The following is a 20,851-nucleotide window of genomic DNA, read 5'->3' as shown; positions in this document are numbered from 1 at the left end:
TTTAAGTACTTAAAGGATGATTTTATGCACTGATTTGCTGCAGGCCCTGTCAAGCTTTTTTACCCTTTAGGTTAAAGGAATAGTTCAACACTTTTGGGAATGTGTGTATTTGCTTTCTTGCAGAGATTTCCATGAGGAGAGTGATACCAGCAAGGCACTTGGCCAAGAAATATTCTGGACCCTCATCCTCTATAAAACCACAGCGTGTCAGTTTAACACTCCATTGTCATTGAACATATCAAACAAACAAGATATAACGTATTTATTAGTAAAGCATAAATTATTCACATTTGAGAAGTTATAATCAGAGAATTTGGAGATTATTTCTCAAAAAATGTCTCAAAACGATTAATTGATTATAAAAATATTTGGTAATTAATCTTCTGTCAGTCGACAAATAGTTGCAGGCCTACTACAAATTACAGACTCGCCGAGTGTCTGCCGTAAGAAAGACAGAATAATGGAGATGTAGGAGAATGATGATGGTGGCCACTGCTCCTGATGAAATATCTGTCAGCAGCATTAGCAGTGTTTGGGTCTCCCCAGGCCTCATTAGCAGTGGAAGTCCAGACTCTCTCTTGATGTACTTGGCTCTCACCTTCGCTAGAACTACAGAGCGTGCAAACCAGCATCATCTGCGGGATTAGCTTTTATACTAAGTTATTGAAAGGAGACAGAGGCGGAGGGGTGGAAGTAGAGAGCAAGGAAAAAGAAGATGAAAGAAGGAGGGGAGGAACAACAGACAAAGCAGGAGAGCGTAGCGTGGCGCTCATTAGTAATGTTGCACAGCATTTTGAATTTGTGAGGAGGCTTGTGTGCTCAATTCTTATGAGCGAGAAGGTCTCGGTGGAAAGTTTTACAGACAAGCAAGCAAGACTGAATTGTGGGGAGAGGAGAGGAGATTAGACTGAGGTTGGACCAAAGGGAAAAAAGGATAAGGAGGAAGAGAGTGAAAGGAGATGAGAGAGGATGCAGGATAATCACGTAAAGAGGCAAAAAAACAGCAGAGGACGAAGTGACTGAAATGTATAAACACACATTAGATAATTGATTTGAGCAAATCAACACACACTTGCTACTGTAAAAAAGTTATACTTTTTTTCTGTCTTTCTTTCACACACATTCGTTTTCTTTCCTTTCTTTGCTTGTCTGGGTCATGCTCTCCTCAGGTGCAGAACTTAGCCACTGTGAACAAAGAGGAAATCAATCACTGTTCACCAATCAGCTAAGCTCTGTGCCTGGCTGGAGAGAGGATACAAAACCTGTCTGGCTGACTGACGTTCACACACACACACACACACACACACACACACACACACACACACACACACACACACACACACACACACACACACACACACACACACACACACACACACACACACACACACACACACACACACACACACACACACACACACACACACACACACAAAACACCCATATCAAGACCCTCTGGCTCCCCCCTCATCATCCTTTTTCTGCTTCGCACTTCCAAATCATCAACTCCTCAAACAAAATCATACACACATACTCCAAGATAATCATGTCTTCGTTTTTGTAGAGAGTCTAGTGTGTGTGTGTGTGTGTGTGTGTACAGGAGAGGTTCTGGTTGCCATGGCAGCCGGCTGGGTCAGGGCTGTGTGGTAATCCCTGGCAATGTGATTTTATCATAAGTCACAAATCAGCACGCCAGGAACCCTCACAGCCCAGACATAAAAGAAGAAGATCTTCTGTCTTTTTTTTTCTCTCTCTCTCTTTCTCTCTCTCTCTCTGCCAACATCCTCAAGTCCAGCTCCAGTCCATCACTAACCTGCAACACCCAGATATGAAAGATCTCTAACTTTCTCTGTTCTTCTCTTTTTCTCTTTACGCCTGCCATCGCAGTGCAGTCATGAGAGACCAGACCTGTAGATCCTCTCTCCCTCTCCCACACTATTTCCTTGGTTACCCCTCTCCTCCTCTCCTATTCGCCACGCTCGGCTAACCCGGCGATATGCCCCTCATTAAGCGGATCAAGAGGGATTCCAGAGGCATGTACAGGGGGAAGAAAAGAATGAGGGAGTAAGCAGGGAGGGGAAAAGAAAAAAGGAAAGGACAGGGAGAGACCACCCTTCTCCTTTAAAGGGTTGTGCTTTTTAGGTTTAAAAACACAGAGCTGGGAGTGCGCCTTGACAGACATGTTGTTTTCAGTTAAAACCCTCTCAGCCTGCCCCAGCCTAATCCCACTGTACTGGGGTGTGTGTGTGTGTGTGTGTGTGTGCTTGTGAGGGTGTGAGGGTGTAAAGGGTACAGGGAGGACTGTTCTACTTAAGAAAGGATGATTAGGGGAACACAAACTGAGCAGTAAAACATAAATCTCCCAACAGTGCAATATGAAAAAGCAGTGAGGGAGTCGGCTCATCCATCACTTTAATTGGAGAGAAATCTGGACCTGAGCTGAGTTGAACAGCATGATCCATTGATGTCTACAAAGGCTTGTTTGGGAAGCAGTACTAAAAGTTGGGATATTAATCTCTAAATGCTCCTTTTCTTCTATTCTTCTTTCGTGCGTCTTTGCCATTGCTCCATTTCATTCCTCCATTCATTCCTGTACTTGTGTGGAGGCTCCACAGGGAGGTGTAGTGAGGGAGTGAAGGATGATGACAAGAGATCTGCAGGCACAGACAGATAGGCGCTACATACGTATGTGTGTGTGCTGTGTGTGCGCACTGTATGCGTGCGTGCGCGTGTCAGAGATTTATCAGGAGTGAACCAGATGCCGAGCACTTGTCTAGAAAGCCTTTCACATCCTGTGCAAATGTATAAACCTGTCTCTTTCTGTGTGTGTGTGTGTGTGTGTGTGTGTGTGTGTGTGTGTGTGTGTGTGTGTGTGTGTGTGTGTGTGTGTGTGTGTGTGTGTGTGTGTGTGTGTGTGTGTGTGTGTGTGTGTGTGTGTGTGTGTGTGTGTGTCTGTGTGTGGCGCACGTTTGTGTCCGAAGATAAAAGCCAGTCTTGTAGTGGATGGTCATGGCCTGAAAAAGGATTTAGTGCTGTAAGTCACTCAGGTTTATGTGGATAAGTATTTAGCAGCGGCTCTTGATGCAGCCAGTGTTGACCAAGGTTACAGACGCCTTGTTTGACCTTATACTGGCTGAATTGGGGGCATGCTTGATAATAACAAAGCTGGTTGATTTCAGAGGATGGTTCTGAGTAAAAAGGTGGGACAGAAAGAGATCCAAGTAGGTCTTCATTTTAATAAAATGTCAAGTAATATGTGCATTTTACCTAAATCTTTTTTTAAAGATTATTTTACTCTGGATTTTGCATTTATTAGATAGTGACAGTGTAAAAACAGACAGGAAACGTGAGGAAAGAGAGAGAGGTACAACATGTAACAAAGTACCATGGCTGGAGTTTAACTGGTGATATTCTGGTTGTAAAGTATGTCCTGTAATGCTTTCTAAAATGCATGTGAAGTAAGTAAGTACATTTATTTTCCCAACCAGCTTCATTCTTTAAGCAACAAGATGAAACACATTCCAGCAAAATTTGGGTTAGTTTAGGTTATTTAACATTTAAATATTTCCTTGCTTTTCTCTCTAGTTTGAAGTGGGTGGGGTGCTGTTGGAGAAAGCTAAAATCACAAATGTAATTGAACAATATCAGTTATGTTATGCCCTGCAGTTTCAGGAGCATGTCATGCAATTGCAGTGCCCCAAATTCAAATTCTGGCTGTAAATCTTTGTTGCATGTCATCCTGTTTTCTCTCTCCCCACCTTTCTTTTCCATTCTGTCTTTATCATCTATTGAAACAATCAAATAAAGGCAAAATGCTGCCCAAAAATCCTTAAAAATCCATGGTTCACAATTATATTGTTCAACAGCTCTGAAGAATAATTTGGTTACTGTAGTTGAATTATCGAACAAGGATCAGTTTAATTGCCTTTTGCCATTATTCAGAGGTTAATTCCAGTAAAAGCAGGACTGTTATGAAAAGCTCCCCAGCTTCAAAGAGTCCTTCTGTCTTCACTCCAATCCTCCCTTCCGCTCTTTCTCTTCCTCCCTTTTCTGTCAGTCTGTCTAAACCATACATTTCTCTCTTCCCTTCATTTATTGTAAATAAACCCCTCACTGTTCTGAGTATTCAGAAAGCCCAGTGGGCAACAGTTGTGGTTGCACATACAAACACACACACACAGAGGAGGAATTTCAGAGTCAACAGTAGAAAAAATTACCCCACATTGAGTGGAGACGGTTCTGAGCCCCTCAGAAAACGCTCGCTGACCCATTCTCCCTCTTTCTCTCTTCCCTCTCTCATTTGTTTGAGGAACGCATTCCTAAATTCCTTCTCTGACAATCACATCCTGACGGCGCTGCTGTGAAGCCACGGAAAAGGCCCCATTCTGAGTCTACAAACATGTACACACACACGCAGTGGGATCAGAAAAGGAATGTACCGTATAGGTAGCCAAATGACTCAAGAGTGGACTGTCCACTGGGGCAGATGGAATCAGGATCAATCAAACACAAAGCTTTCTTTTACAGATGCCATCTCAGACTAAAATGTTATATAAGAGATCTGAATATTGTCTGTAAAATGTAGAAAAAACTGAAGAAGAATAACAATACATAGCCTGACATCTCAGTGTCACATGACAGAATATTTGAGCAGCTACAGCCCATCTGAGCTGTGTTGTGCTATTATGTTACTGGATCTGTTCCCCACGGGTGGTTCAAGTAGAACTCACAGCCTATTATCAGCCATTTTGTTGCAAACTGAACTGTGAATACAAAGCAACTGAAACCCCTGAGCAGACTGCCAGATCTTCTGTTTTTATAATGGTACACAAACATTACTGGCTCAGCTTGTTCTAAGACATGTCAATATAATTCCTCTCCATATTCAGAACCAGTGAGAGCCAATATCATTTTGGTGAAACCAGAGCTCCGCTAAGATGATGTTGATTTTGGGATAACAAGTACAAGAATGAATGTGCAAAAGAACAAGATGAAAAATGTATTGTGCTTTGGCTCCATTTTGCAACTGTGTTTTTTAAAGACTGCTACCCGGGACATACAACCAAATGTCACACTCTTGTAGCTAAAAGGAAATCAGTGAAATGAGAATAAGACTTTACCTCCAATGTCATAGGACCATTTCCTCCACCACTTTGCGTGCAGATTGGTCCATTTCTTCACTGACCAATGAGAGGCAGCGACGGGCCACAGTCTGTTGCTTAGGATCCTCCTGAACCATTAGTTCCCCGTACAGATACACACCCATGGCCTGGAACACACAAAAACACAAAATCACCTCCATTTTATTTTTCTTCTAATTATATAGCCTTCTCTTTTAAACTGATTCAGTATTTTAATTGTGTCATGCAGGATAACCATTCAACAGTTGTGTGTATGTACTTGGTCATGAACCAGGAAGTGTTTCACATCTCCATAAGCCTGAGTGTATCCGTGTTTGACCACTAGCTCACACCAGCGATGTCGGACCTGTAAGAGGAAAAAAAAAGACAACTATTAATGCATTTTCAAAACACAAATATATATTTATTTTAAATGTGACCTGGTGATAAAAAGTCTAACTTTCAAGAGATGTCTGGCCAAAAGGCCAGTACAGCAATCGACCAGAAGCAATCCAACAGAACCAAGAAACCAAAGAAGAAGGGAAACATAAAAAAATAACACGCTATTTTTCATTAAAACCAGTTAAATTAAAGCTGCAAGCGGCGATGGCGGGCCCTCGCTCACCCATGCCACCGCAGGGCCTGAGGCATGGCGGGGCTGTGGCGTGAAGCAGAAAGTAAGAAAAAACCTGGAAGGAGGCCAAACATGCAATGTTTCGTTCATCCAGTAAGGGGCAGTCACAGGTAGTTACACATGTGGTCTGGTGTGTTCAGGGCGGCCACTCATCAGTCATGTGAAGTTTGGAGTGAATTGGACAAAGCATGAAGGAGTTATGAGAGGTTGATGGTTCATCCACCAGGGGGCAGTAGAGTGTAACAAAACACAAGCGGTTGCGTTCAGGGTGGGACAGTGATTACACATGTGAAGTTTTGTGGAAATCGCACAATGATGATGTAAAATATGGCACTTCCTGTTTCCACTAGGGGGCGACACGAGTGAGATTGCCTATGAGCGAATGGAGACGTTGAGGTCGGCACCCTGGACCTGTGTACCAATTTTAATGATGATACGAGTTCAATAAAGCCATCAAAAAGCCAAACGTATTTTCATGGCGAGGAATTTATGGTCGCCGCGTCGCCACACGGACGCCATTACTCGTAGCTTCACAGTCTTCATAATGTAGCTTCACCAACTGGTTCTGAATGAAGTTGATGGGGCAAAGTATGTAATTTTAATGAATCTTAGTTAACTTCCTGTTACCACCGGGGGGCGCTATGAGTTACGTGGGAAGTTAATATATCGGGACGTTCAGGGCGGAGCCATCATCATGTCCAGCAAGTTTGAAGCTGATTGGATGAAGTATGTGGGCGTGAGAGCCACTCGTATGTACATGGCGAGCACGCCAAAGTTAGTTGAGCCCTGGCAGACACGCCCTTTGACCTACGGATGCGCAGAGCACAACTTAAGCTCAGCTAGGTCTGGAGATGTTGCGTACCTAATTTGAACTTGATTGGGCGAACGCTGTGGGAGGAGTTAATTTTAGGCGGGAAAAATCAAAACCAAATTGACCGACTTCCTGTTGGGTTGAGGTCATGAGGTCAAGAGGCTTTTTTGCATATGTGGGTATAATACATATGTGTACCGAATTTTGTGAGCATAGGACAAAGTTAGCAAAATTCCCTATGGGCATTTTTGGATTTTGTAGGGGGCGCTATTCCGCCATTCTGCGTCGACCATGTGCGACCACCCAAAAATATCGAATTTCGGATGAGGCCGGACGTCCGTGCAAAAGTATAAGCATTTTCGCATTTGGGAAAGGGGCGAAATTGGGGCACGAAATGTCGGAAGAATAATAATAATAATAATAATAATAAACATTACAATTTCAATAGGGCTTTCGCCAGGCGACTTGCAGTGGCCGCTCGGGCCCTAATAATAATAAACATTACAATTTCAATAGGGCTTTCGCCAGGCGACTTGCAGTCGCCGCTCGGGCCCTAATAAACATTACAATTTCAATAGGGCTTTCGCCAGGCGACTTGCAGTCGCCGCTCGGGCCCTAATAATAATAAACATTACAATTTCAATAGGGCTTTCGCCAGGCGACTTGCAGTCGCCGCTCGGGCCCTAATTAAAGCCGCAAGCGGCGATGGCGGGCCCTCGCTCACCCCTGCCACCGCGGGGCCTGAGGCATGGCGGGGCTGTGGCGTGAAGCAGAAAGTGAGAAAAAACCTGGAAGGAGGCCAAACATGCAATGTTTCGTTCATCCAGTAGGGGGCAGTCACAGGTAGTTACACATGTGGTCTGGTGTGGTCTGGTGTGTTCAGGGCGGCCACTCATCAGTCATGTGAAGTTTGGAGTGAATTTGACAAAGCATGGCGGAGTTATGAGAGGTTGATGGTTCATCCACCAGGGGGCAGTAGAGTGTAACAAAACACAAGCGGTTGCGTTCAGGGTGGGACATTGATTACACATGTGAAGTTTTGTGGAAATCGCACAATGAGGATGTAAAATATGGCACTTCCTGTTTCCACTAGGGGGCGACACGAGTGAGATCGCCTATGAGCAAATGGAGACGTTGAGGTCGGCACCCTGGACCTGTGTACCAATTTTCATGATGATACGAGTTCAATAAAGCCATCAAAAAGCCAAACGTATTTTCATGGCGAGGAACTGATGGTCGCCGCGTCGCCACACGGACGCCATTACTCGTAGCTTCACAGTCTTCATAATGTAGCTTCACCAACTGGTTCTGAATGAAGTTGATGGGGCAAAGTATGTTATTTTAATGAATCTTAGTTAACTTCCTGTTACCACCGGGGGGCGCTATGAGTTACGTGGGAAGTTAATATATCGGGACGTTCAGGGCGGAGCCATCATGTGTACCGAATTTGTGAGCATAGGACAAAGTTAGCAAAATTCCCTATGGGCATTTTTGGACTTTGTAGGGGGCGCTATTCCGCCATTCTGCGTCGACCATGTGCGACCACCCAAAAATATCGAATTTCGGATGAGGCCGGACGTCCGTGCAAAAGTATAAGCATTTTCACATTTGGGAAAGGGGCGAAATTGGGGCACGAAATGTCGGAAGAATAATAATAATAATAATAATAAACATTACAATTTCAATATAGCATTTTTCCCCGGGGGTCTTCCATACCACATGATTACTTGATTACTTGATTACTTTGGGGTCACTTGCACTATGGGGTCACTTGCACGTTGGGGCATGAACGAATTTCAACAGGGCTTTCGCCAGGCGACTTGCAGTCGCCGCTCGGGCCCTAATAACTGCACTTGACCATTTCATTGCTTAAATGGCCACGATGTAACACTTGAAATCTTGTAATATGACTATAGTTTCTGTAATTACAGAGCGTTTTCCTCAAATTTAAACTGACGGAAATGACCACATAAGTTCTTCAATCACACTTTTACTGAACTGTACACAGCTTTGGTGCAGAAAATATAAAATGAAGACAATTCAATTTCAGCAGAATGCAGTTGATGAAATGATATGTAATCTTTTCGTAGGTCTTAAATCGTTTGGAAGACATTTTACTTCCATGCTTTTCGCCAGTCCGCTCGACATATATTAATGTGAAAGGGTAACAAAAGACAAACGGCTCATCTGACAAGCTGAGAGACAAAGCTGAAAGCTGCTCCGCTGACAATGAATAGATTCATCCAAGATCGGAGGATTATAGCAGATGTGAACTTTGTTTTAGGAAGGAAATCATCTCAATCCAAAGTTCAAGTTCAATTTCATTATCTGACAATGTGTCTGTGTGTATATAGGTGCGTTTTTTACTGTATGTGTGTGTGTGTCTGTGTGTGTGAAAGCTAATGCCTGGCCTTTCTCCCAGAGGATCAATAGGAGCTCTGTTGCCGCGGTTACAGGAGAGATCAGAGACTGGCCCTGTCCCTGCCTTAGCCATCATCCTTCATCATCTGCTATGAGCATGTATGTGTGTGACTGTGCGCGTGTATACTGATACGCTCTTTTGGAAGAAGCAGACAGAGGATGATAAAAGAGACAGGAGAACGATAAAAAAAGAAAATCTGATGAGAAATCTTTTAAGGCACTGTCTCTACATTAAGGTCTGATAGTTTCCCTTGGCTGTTTTTTGTGGGGGTTTCAATCTCCTCCATAACTGTCTTCACACACTCAGGATAATAAACTAGTCCTTTGGAGAGTACAGTGACCAAGTGTGCGATATTTGGCCATTGAATCAATTTCAACAGCTCAAGCTCTTGATATTTCTAAAGCACTGTGTTGGAAGGTAGCATTCTGGAAATCATAAAAAGGTGCCAAATGGATCTACCTGAGTGCTGTTTGAATGTGTGCATGCTCTTAAATGACCAGTGTGTAAGATTTAGTGGCATCTTGCAGAACAGTGTAATGTAATATTTGCATGTATGTTTTAATTAATTTATACCTGAAAATAACAATTGCTGTGTTTTTGTAACCTTAGAATGAGCTGCTTTTTGCTTGTTTCATGGCCTCCGTAGATTCTCTTACACACTTGGAAGGAGAGGGTGAGGGGATGCATATTCAGTTGGTTGCAATCTGCAACCTCACCAAAAGATGCCACTAAATCTTAAGCACTGGTCCTTTAATAGGAGTTTTTGCTCTGTTAGTTTGTGCCCAAAATGTTTTGCTACTTTCCACCTGTTTATGCAGCATGCAACCCTACATTGACAAAAGCCACATTTAAATCCACCCATTATTTCCACATCCTGCTAAATAACGTGAGTTTAATTGGTCTCAGAAGGGCTTTCTAGTGTAGTTCCACTTTTTTCACATATTCTCTGCCTCAGCTTACTCTGCAAAAATCGCAAAGTAGACACAACAAAAAGCAAAGGATGTAAGTTTAGAGTAATGTGTCCTTCTACCTTCTGCCCACATGGAAACCAGGGTAGGCGCGTCTGTATTCATGAATGTGGGAGTGTGTACAGTACAGTATGTATACCCTCTGGTGCCAGCCCTGCCCTTCTGGCCTGTGTAGCCCCAGCAGCTGTTCCTCGTGCAGGGTTGCATTCCTGGGGAGAGCCCTGGGGCAGAGCAGCTGCCTGGTGCACGTCTCCTTACCCCCTTTTTACTTGGTTTCCTCTCACTGGGCCCCTCTCTCTGACAGCACATGCAATTACACAGTGACATTCCTTCATTTATTACTGCACCCCCACCCCTCTCTCACCCTCCACCACCACTGATCCCGACACAAACACAGAAACTCTACAACTGATACTAACGTACTGCATGTGTGCATGACGCACAGTCTCAGTCAGAATCTCATACACAGAACACACGCATGGGGTGAAGATGTAAATGCAGCATTACAGCAGTCTTGACTTGTCCACATTTAATAGCGTTGGCACTCAAATGCAACTTCATATGCAGTTCCCTGATTTTAATGCCAAAATGTGAGAATGTACTATAAATTGCATGCAGTCATAAATGAAAAAAGGGGAAACATTAAGTGTTGAAAATAAAACGATAACTCTCTTTTTCATTCCGTCTGTCTTTCAACTAGTGCTGTAACTATCATGTATTGCCATTACTGATTCATTTGCTGATTATTTTCTCAATTCACTAATTAGAAATTTAAGAAAACAATGAAAAATGGCAAAATTCCCTACAGCCCAAGATAACATTTTCATTGCTTGTTTTGTCAAACCAACAATCCAAAATCAAATATAACAAATCCTAACAAATGAGAAGCAGTTGGAAAATGTTTGAAAAATGATATATAGTCATTTTTGTTTTCCTATCTTGGGATCTTTTCAGCCTTGACTAGGATTCCCTCCACTGTGATTCTTCCGAATTTTTCACATTAAAGACCTTTTGAGAGGTTCTTGTTCATTTGAGAAGCTGTTTTTGTTTCCAGTCAAATGTGGGCATGCGAATGTGATTAAAGGCTACACAAATAAACTTTAGTTGGCTTTTTGTTTGTTCTTTCTTAGATGCTTCTTGATTCATTCTTAATAATTACTTGTTCTCTTGTCTCCTCTCCTCCACATGTTGTGGCTGCTGGAACCAGGCAGTTCTTGATGTGGTCCCGTGAAGTCTCCAGTCACTGGAGGAGTAGACCTAGTCTGAGCAGCAGCAGACAATGTGTCCTATGTGTCTGACCCTCAGATAGCCTTCGACTCACACGCATGCATGTCAGCTCTCGCAAAATCAGAAGTGCGCATGCACAGCTATACGCACACATATGTGCACGTGCACGCATAGTCACACAGCATCACACATCACATGAGGCTCATATGAAAGGAAGTGGGCCAAAGTCACGCACTCTCTCTCATACATGCAAACACATGCTCCGGCTCACAGACGCGCTCACACGCGTATTCACAGTCACTCACACCGTTCACAAAGTAGTCCCACTGCACGCACGTCAGCGGTCAGCCACATATTTCTTTTCACTATAGTGTACAACATCACATACACAGAAACTTAAGCTGGCACGCCACTCTGTCTCTACACCACCCTTAACCAAGAGACAGCTCCTTCATCACTTTCACTGAGCATTTCACTATAAACTTCTCTCCTCTGCTTGGAGTTACACAAAAACTAACAGGTGGTAAAACAACATGTAACAGTATGCCATGCTACTGTACAACAAATACAAAATATTATCATCGGATTAAGTTGGAAAAATACCTTATAAAACAGCAAACAGGAAAATCTGTTCCTGTTATCTGAAAACATCCCCAGAACTACTGATTTACTGTGATCCGATATTTTGAATGTGCAATTTTTTCTTTGGTTGCACAGTGCACATTAGGTTTGTCATGCAACAATGCGTTGTGAGTAAAAATATGACTAACTGCCTTTCAGAAGAAGTGAGGATGTATCCTCGAATTTCATAAATCAGTCTTGTGAAGAGGATGCAGTGCCAGATGAAGAGAAGCTGAATGAGAAGATGAACGTAACCAGAGGAGGAGAGAGACCAATAGAAATACTGAAAGGAAAGAGCAAAAGACAGGAGAATTAATGGCCACTTTTATAAGGAGAGACATGTAGGTGATTGACCTCTTCTGAATGAGTTTACTAACATTAGGACTGGGCCATTGCATTGAGACAAGTGCGTTCAGGTGTGTGTATGCTTGTGTAAAAGAGAGTGTGCACGTTTGTAGTAAGTGTGTGTTTTTCCATGCATGAATATGTGCATAATGGCCCTGTGTATTTTTAGCCAACACTGAAAGTTTTTCCTGGAAATTGCAGATGAGATTCACCTTTCATCTGCCAGGAAGTCTGCTAAAGAGGCTAAAAGCTAAAGCTGGACCCGAGGCCAAACAAAAAGTGGCCTTGGTTCTGTCACCACAAGGCACATTTTAGATTTAGATTTTATCTCATAATTTCAAGATCTGGCATAATGGCCTTTTTGGCTCATTTTATAAATACTGAGTATATTTTAAAAATAAAAAAGTATACCACACACCAGGATAATAGTACTGAGACTATTAAAATTACATTAAAGAACAAAATGAGCAAACTGTGTGTTTCGTACTTTGTTTTATCAGATTTGCTCTGTGCTTAATTGCCATCAGGTGTGTTTTTGAATAGTCTAATACAGATCACTAACAGGTTCACATACAGCATCTCATTTTCCAATACAAATGCACTTAAATAAGCAAACAGGCTACAATGACCATGATCCTACACCGCAAAAGTTGATACATATACATTTCCATAAGATACTGTGATATCTGTCACATTTTTCACCAGAAGTTGTTTAGATTTCTCTAAATCTGTCTTTCCTTACAGTCCAGATTCCTCTCTGTCCTCCAGCAAGCGATTTCAGAAGCTACTTAAATAAAATCGGTATCATTAATGACCACCTTCTCTGAATGGAATCCTATTGGAGTACTACCTAATAATGCAGCTGGAGACCAGAATGATCATGTATGGGATGGGAAAAAATGTGCTGTTGCACAGTTTAGATTTAAAAGGATGATTCAGAATGGTAGGATTGTGTCCAAGTTTGCTAACCAAGAAAAAAACACAGTTAGCTGAGTAACAGAAAGAAATGTTTACAAGTGAGCTTGTTTTAAAACGTCATCCAAAGATTGAAAATCCTGCAGCATACTGAGCTCGTTGGGCAGACAGTTGGTAGATAAATGTGCAGAACATGCATACAACTATTTGCTGGTAACGGAGACAAGACCATCGCCAAAACATGAATTTCAGCCATTCCTGACCTAAATTTCCATCCTCTGTAAAGCTGCTGAACAACCAGCAGTAGCACATTTCCAGTGACCTGCTTTGCTCATCATCTGGCTGAAATGCAAAGTCTGACTACAGAAATTACAGCAGGGGTGGGCTTATGCTAAAGCTTCCTTAGGCATTTGATTTGACTTTCTGGTGAGGCATAATAATGAGTTCTGCCTCGGCATCTCTCGCTCTTGAGAAGCAATTTCAAAATTTCAAAAAACTTAAAAATTTTACATCACAGGAGGCCCCAACATCACTCTAATCTATCCCAAAGCTAACATTTCTTGTTTTTCACTATAACAGCCCTTTAGAAATATATATTAAAAATAACAATTAGAAACAACTTTTTTTATTGTGAGAACTTAAACAAGTGGCCTGACTGTGAGTTTGGAATATGTATAATAAAAATGCTTAGATGCACATGTAAATGTCTGCATTTAATACAATAACTTTAACTAGCTCTATACAGTAGAACATCTGAGCCCAGTTATATACATTACTGCCCCAACAAAACAGTTCATATAATTAATAAGAACTTGTAAAAGACTAAATATGTATCAAATTGTTCTTTTCATGACGAGCCATGTGTTAACAACGGAGGTTAGCAAGGACAGTTTACGGGCTTTGCTGCAGCTGTGCTCCTGTACTGAGAGGCGGCACTTTACAGTAAAGAACTCTTGATGTGCCAACACACACAGCTGCACAGCACAAACACATACAAGGAAACCGCACACACACACACACACACACACACACACACACACACACACACACACACACACACACACACACACACACACACACACACACACACACACACACACACACACACACACACACACACACACATCATTAATAGTACCATTAGGGAACTTTGTGCCGTACTAAAACATGAAGAGAATACTTGTGTGATTTAGTCGGTAATGGTGGCTGTAAAGAAGAGAGCTGCTATTACAGGAGAATTTACTACACATTACTAAGCGCTGTGCCTTGGGATGGAGAAGGTAGAGGAAACCTTCTACTTTTTATTATGAGAAGAGATTATGGCGCCTGGATGTTTGGTGGGTGCATTATGCTCACTTGTCTGAGCATGTCTGTGTGGGTGAATGTACTGTATGAAAGTGTGTGATGGTGTGTGGTCTTGCCTCAGCGTCTTGATTCTGTAGGTTGTAGGTTCGCTGCAAGGTGCGTATTGTTGCCATGCTTAGGTCCGCTTCCTCTAAAAGAAGCTCCAAAAGCATCACCAGTTGGTCTGATGTCACCTGAAGAGACAAAACAATTCATGAGATGAATAGTCAAGTCAAGTCAAACTTTATTTATAAAGCACATTTAAAAACAACCTCAGTTGAACCAAAAAAATACAATATAATCAGACACAAATATAATAATAAATAAAACAGTAAAGGAATAATAAGAGTTCAATTTAAAAAAGAGTAAAAGTAAAGATAAAAATACAATAAAATAAAATAAGAGCCAAGGATTCTCGCCTAGCTGTGGCTGAACGCCAAGGAGAAAAGATGGGTTTTCAGCAGTGTTTTAAAGTGCTCAACAGACTGTGCAGCTCTGACCTGGATAGGTAGGCTGTTCCACAGCTTTGGGGCCACCACTGAGAAGGCTCAATCCCCACGGGTACAGAGTCTGGACCGAGGTACTGCCAGGAGCAGCTGGTTTGCCGACCTAAGTGCTCTGGACGTACTGTGAGGCTGCACAAGCTCTGCTAAATAAGATGGTGCCAGACCATTTTAACACTTAAAAACAATTAATAAAACCTTGAACTGGATCCTAAAATTAACAGGCAACCAGTGCAAAGATGCAAGGACGGGACTGATATGATCATGCCGTTTCTTTCCAGTCAGCAGGCGGGCAGCTGCATTCTGGACAACCTGTAACCGACGCAGTGCTGACTGGTCGAGACCAACAAGTAAAGAGTTACAGTAGTCTAGGCGTGATGTAATAAAGGTGTGGATAACTTTCTCAAGATCCTTTCTAGGGAGATAAGCCTTTACTTTAGCTACTAGTCTTAGCTGGAAGAAGCTCGTTTTAACAATAGAGCTTATCTGTTTATCGAACATAAAGTCACTGTCCAAGATAACACCAAGGTTCCTTGCAAAAGGGTGACAGTGAGACTTCAGGGTGCCAGTGGCGCTGTCATAACCATCTAGGAGATTTTGTTGGCCGAATAAAATAATCTCAGTTTTATTTTTGTTCATGGAGAGAAAGTTCACTTCCATCCAAGATCTAATGTCATTGAGGCAGTCTAATAAGACCTGGACAGAGGCTTGCTCATTTGTTTTTAAGGGTATATAGATTTGTACATCGTCCGCAAAGCAATGAAATGAGACATTGTGCTTTCTGAATATGGATCCCAATGGCAACATATATATTGAAAAGAGGAGGGGGCCCAAAATAGAGCCCTGAAGCACCCCAGAGCTCAGCGGCGAAGTGGCCGAAGAATACTGGCCCAGCTGGACAGAGAAGCTCCTGTCTGAGAGATATGACTGAAACCACTTAAGAACGGTACCCTTAATGCCCACACAGGTGTTTAAGCGAGACAGGAGGATGCTGTGATCCACTGTGTCAAAGGCAGCTGTCAGATCCAGAAGGACCAGGACAGCAGATTTACCAGAGTCAACTGTTAAAAGAAGGTCATTTAAAATTATTAAAAGTGCTGTTTCAGTGCTATGGCGTGACTTAAAACCAGACTGGAACTTCTCTGAAATGCCATTTAGATCAATAAAAGTTGTTCATTAACCACCTTCTCCAAGACCTTAGAAAGAAAAGGAAGCTTCGAGATAGGCCTAAAGTTGGATAAAACTGTGGGGTCAAGATTATGTTTTTTGATGAGGGGCTGGACCACAGCATGTTTAAAGGCAGCTGGGACACATCCAGACATCAAAGATGAATTTATCAGATCCATAACACAGGGCCCAATAATATGGAAAACGTCCTTAAAAAGACGGGGTGGGATGCTGTCAAGAGGACAGTGAGAAGGCCTGAGGTGCTGGACAATATCAGTTAAAGCTGAAAGAGACACTTGCTCAAATGTGTCAAAAACATCAGGGCAAATGGGAGAGACGGCAGGATCCAATGCAGACGGCAAAAGAGAGGACCTAATATCTGAGATCTTGTCAATGAAAAACCTTAGGAAATCTTCACACAGCTTAAGTGAAGGAACAACACCATTGTGGTCACAGGGGTTTAAAAGAGTATTTAAGGTGTTGAAAAGGAACTGAGGTTTATGGCTATTAGCAGAAACAAGATTGGATAAGAACAGACTCTTGGCAGTTTTAACAGCTTTTTGATACTGCAATAGACTGTTTTTTAAAATGTCCAAAGAAACGTGTAGATGATCTTTCTTCCACTTCCTCTCGGCGCGTCTACATACACGTCTTAAAGTGCGAGTGGTGTCATTAAGCCATGGCTCTGTTACTGGCTTGGGGCGTTTACACCCAAAAAGCGCCACCAAATCCAATATGTCAATGCAAGTACAATTAAAAGTGTCTAAAAGTTCATCAGGAGTAAGAGTACCATACTGATCCTCAGTATGTAGCACAGAATGATTAAAAGCTTCAGAAAAATCAGAAGCAGTCGAAGGGTTAATTGTGCGCACACGGCGGTTCGTGGCGAACCGTTTCACATGGGAGAGAGGCAGTGTAATATTAAATAAAACAGCTAAGTGATCGGACATAAGTGAGTCACAAATCTCACTGACATTTAACTGTAGACCAAAAGATAATATAAGGTCCAGTGTGTGACCTTTCTCATGTGTCGGATCAGACACAGACTGAGTAAGGTTAAAAGAGTCAATGAGATTCAGAAAGTCTTTCACCAAGGGACGGGATTCGCAGCAGACATGGATATTAAAGTCCCCAACAATTAAAAACCGATCATAGTTCACTGACACTCCTGCCACAAAGTCTGTGAAGTCCTTTATAGCTCTGACTAATCCATGCTCCTTCATAAAAACACATTAAGGCAAACTATTGAATATTTCGTGAAAAAAATGTCACATCGTCCTGTAATAACCACACACGACTGCAAGTATTCATTACGCCACCAGCAACTTCAAACTACTAAACTGGCGAAATTACCAAGACATACTGTGCATTCACTCGCAAACACATTTATATTTACTTTATTTCCTACAAGTTTCATTTCCTTCTCAGTAGTGGAAAAAGCTCGATGAAAAAACACACCAATATCAGTCAGGCAATTAATTCAGATGTTCAAAGAGAGGAAACGGTAGCGTAATAAAACTAGGCTGAGGTGGTAATTAAATAAATATGGTAAGCCAACTGAATCTTTTCCAACTGGGAAATATTTACAAAACAGGCAAAAGAGGACTGTAGGATATGAACCGAGGCAGGACAGAGGGGTGAAACAAAACAATCAAGTTGTAATTTTTAGATATTGTAAAATTAAAGAGAAACAAAATGAACAGTACTGTAAGGGAACAAAAAGCTGCTGTTAAGGAACACATACTGCCAAAAAAGAGACATCTATAGAACATTTACTCTTTGTAAGTTGTGAGACTACAGTGACGTCCCTGAGTGCAGTGATGACAGAGCCTATATTGGAATTGGAAGTAGAAACAGTTCCAAAAAATAGGAAATACATCTGTTTTTTTCTTCATAGTGCTTTGTACTCATTGTGTTATTGTGAGGTAAACCTAAAGAAAACAACTTATTTTCTTCAGATGACTAACACCTTCAGGGACAGTGAAAACTCAGCGGTGAATTTGGACGATTATTCTGAGGATGGATGTGGGCAGCGATATGAGAGAGCAACTTCCTCCTCCAGGGAGAGCTGTGCCCAGCCTTGCCTGCCTTGCCTCTTCTGGATATACCCAGCACACCCAGACACACTCTCTCTGTGGTCCCAGTCTGGGACACAATTAATAGCTGAAAGCTCTGAAGAGATGAATGTGAAAATAGGTATATAGTATGTGTGTATGTGTGACTGAGTGAAGCAGAGCACGAGTGATATACAGTAGCAAGGGGGAAAAGTGACAAAGAAAGAGGCAGACAAAACTGTTCTATACAGGTAAACACACAGCAAGAGTAAAGAAAGTGGCTCCATTTGTGCAACATATATTTTGTTAAAAGAGAACCTTTCCATTTAGAGCTATCTTTGGTAAACAACCTCCTTAGCACTGCTGGGAAATACCTGACCTAAACTAGGAAGTATTTCAGCATGTAGCTGTTGGAGCTGAGGGAATAACACCCAGACTCAAGCTGGCAAATGGTCAAATCAAACACTACTACTGTACCACTCCTGACCCACACACACACACACACACACACACACACACACACACACACACACACACACACACACACACACACACACACACACACACACACACACACACACACACACACACACACACACACGCTGATGACTATCTTACTCTATGGAAAATCTGATATCCAGCCCTTCCCTTCACCCTCTATCGACTCTCCCCTTTCTCCTCCCTCCATTTTGTGAAGGCTGAGTGTTTTCTGAAGTGGCGTCTCCATCTCTTAAAGGGTTTCTTTGGGGCCCACCCATGATCCCTCTCACTCTCCCACCCTTTGAAAAGTGAGGAGTGCAAAGCAATAAAACACTGTTCTCTCTCACACACACACTACTTCACACATCCCTCTGCGCCTAGTGTGAGGTCCTGTTTAACTATATGTACTTTATATTGCTATGGTGGTAATCAATATGTCTGCACCACTGTCTCCAAAACAAACTCCTGGCTAATGACGGTGCTTTACAAGGTAAATTATATTGTTATCATCATACCGATACACACAAATACACATTACACACTACAATCCAGCAGGAAATGTCACATTTTTTGCCCCGCTACATTTATCTGACAGCTACAATTACTACTTACAGTACTTTGAAGATAGAGATCTTATATACAAAACCTAAAGTCCTACCTTAAAATATGATACACTGTTTTTTTTTTTGTTTTTTTTGGGGGGGGGGGGGGTTGGAATTTGAAGTGCTTCACAATTGATTTGGCCCTCACAATTAGGAAAAATCTGGATGGGTGAGGCAAATGGAGAGAAAGAGCAATTATAGGGGAAAAGGTGAACTCCACGGCTGAGTACTCCCTTATTAAGGGGAAGAGCCGCAAGAATGGCACACAAACACTTACAAACAGCCTATACACACAGTCAAACACACACACAGAGCATCCCATGTCATGACCAGGTCATGGGTAACTCTAACAATAGCCCTTAATAGTACAGTGCTGAAAGCACTTTACCACTGAAGGGGGAAACATATCCTTCTCTATCTCAATGATTCATGGGAAAAGATCTGCTCACACACACACACACACACACACATGCACGCAGACGCACACACAATGCAGACTTTGGCCACATGAAAGAAGTATTTCATTCCCATACTGTCCGTCAAAGCTGAGGAATGCTAATGGTGAAAAATACAAAACACACAGTCTGTATCTCACACACACACACAAACTCAGACTGCTGAGCGCTTGTAATTCTCCCTCATATGGACATTTATAAAACAATGCACACACTAACATACACCCAACTCTTCCATACAAACCGCTGACATGGGTTGGTTGCACCAGGTCTATATTGAGCCGAGCCTTGCAAAGACCTATGGGAAATATGCTGCTGAAATGTCCCCTTCTCACACTGACCTCCAAACCTCTATAGAACAATGACACACACACACACACACACACACACACACACACACACACACACACACACACACACACACACACACACACACACACACACACACACACACACACACACACACACACACACACACACACACACACACACACACACACACACAAATATAGACTTTGTTTGCCACTGTGACTGACAGCTCAATGAGACAAACAGCTATAGTAAACACAGGATATGATGTCCACCACAAACTATAAACGAAATAAATATATTTAGATGAGTGTGTGTGTGTGTGTGCACTGCTGTAGATGGTATTCCCATGTAAGTGGGAGAGTTGGAGGAAATGAGAGAAGCTGCCACCTTTGAGTTCGTGCGTGCATGTGCGTGGGTGTATGGGACTACAGTAGGCAACATTAGTCATGCTACTGCTGCTGTATAACATGTTCATACGGCACAAAATAAATAGAGGCTCTATAGCCTTTTTTACAGGGTGCACACACACACACACACACACACACACACACACACACACACACACACACACACACACACACACACACACACACACACACACACACACACACACACACACACACACACACACACACACACACACACACACACACACACACACACACACACACACACACACACAGGCATCAGTAGGCTTTATTGTGATATTTCTTCCTTTAACACTGATCAGGTTGCAATAAGCTAAGTTGAGTTAGCTTATTGCAACAAATGAATTGTTTCTCATCTGTGAGTCTCTGTTGACTCTGCTGCACTTCCTTTTCTGAGGCAGTGTGAGAGATGAAAAAGGGTTGTCCACATTTAAAAAAAAAAA

The 20,851-nt window shown here is 42.3% G+C and overlaps 1 protein-coding gene across 4 annotated transcripts in view; it reads right to left on the bottom strand.

Moving 5' to 3' along the window:
- The window catches only part of aopep (aminopeptidase O (putative)), a 79,766-nt gene that overhangs the window by 3,445 nt on the left and 55,470 nt on the right, over positions 1-20,851 (bottom strand). For 2 of the 4 annotated variants that reach the window (XM_062417836.1, XM_062417835.1), the window contains exons 15-17: positions 14,485-14,601; positions 5,401-5,487; positions 5,121-5,269 (exon numbers count right to left, since the gene is read on the bottom strand). In XM_062417836.1, coding sequence (XP_062273820.1) covers positions 5,129-5,269; positions 5,401-5,487; positions 14,485-14,601 — 345 coding nt within the window. In that variant the 3' untranslated portion in view covers positions 5,121-5,128. Of the gene's footprint in view, positions 1-5,120; positions 5,270-5,398; positions 5,488-11,952; positions 12,087-14,484; positions 14,602-20,851 lie in introns of those variants that run through there. The other 2 variants (XR_009925056.1, XM_062417837.1) reach the window with 2 other exon arrangements.

The sequence above is a fragment of the Scomber scombrus genome, chromosome 4, assembly GCF_963691925.1.
Source record: "Scomber scombrus chromosome 4, fScoSco1.1, whole genome shotgun sequence".
In the NCBI taxonomy this organism is placed as follows: Eukaryota; Metazoa; Chordata; class Actinopteri; order Scombriformes; family Scombridae; genus Scomber; species Scomber scombrus.
The sequence above is the reverse complement of the archived record's forward strand: the minus strand, read 5'-3'. Positions and strand labels throughout refer to the sequence as shown.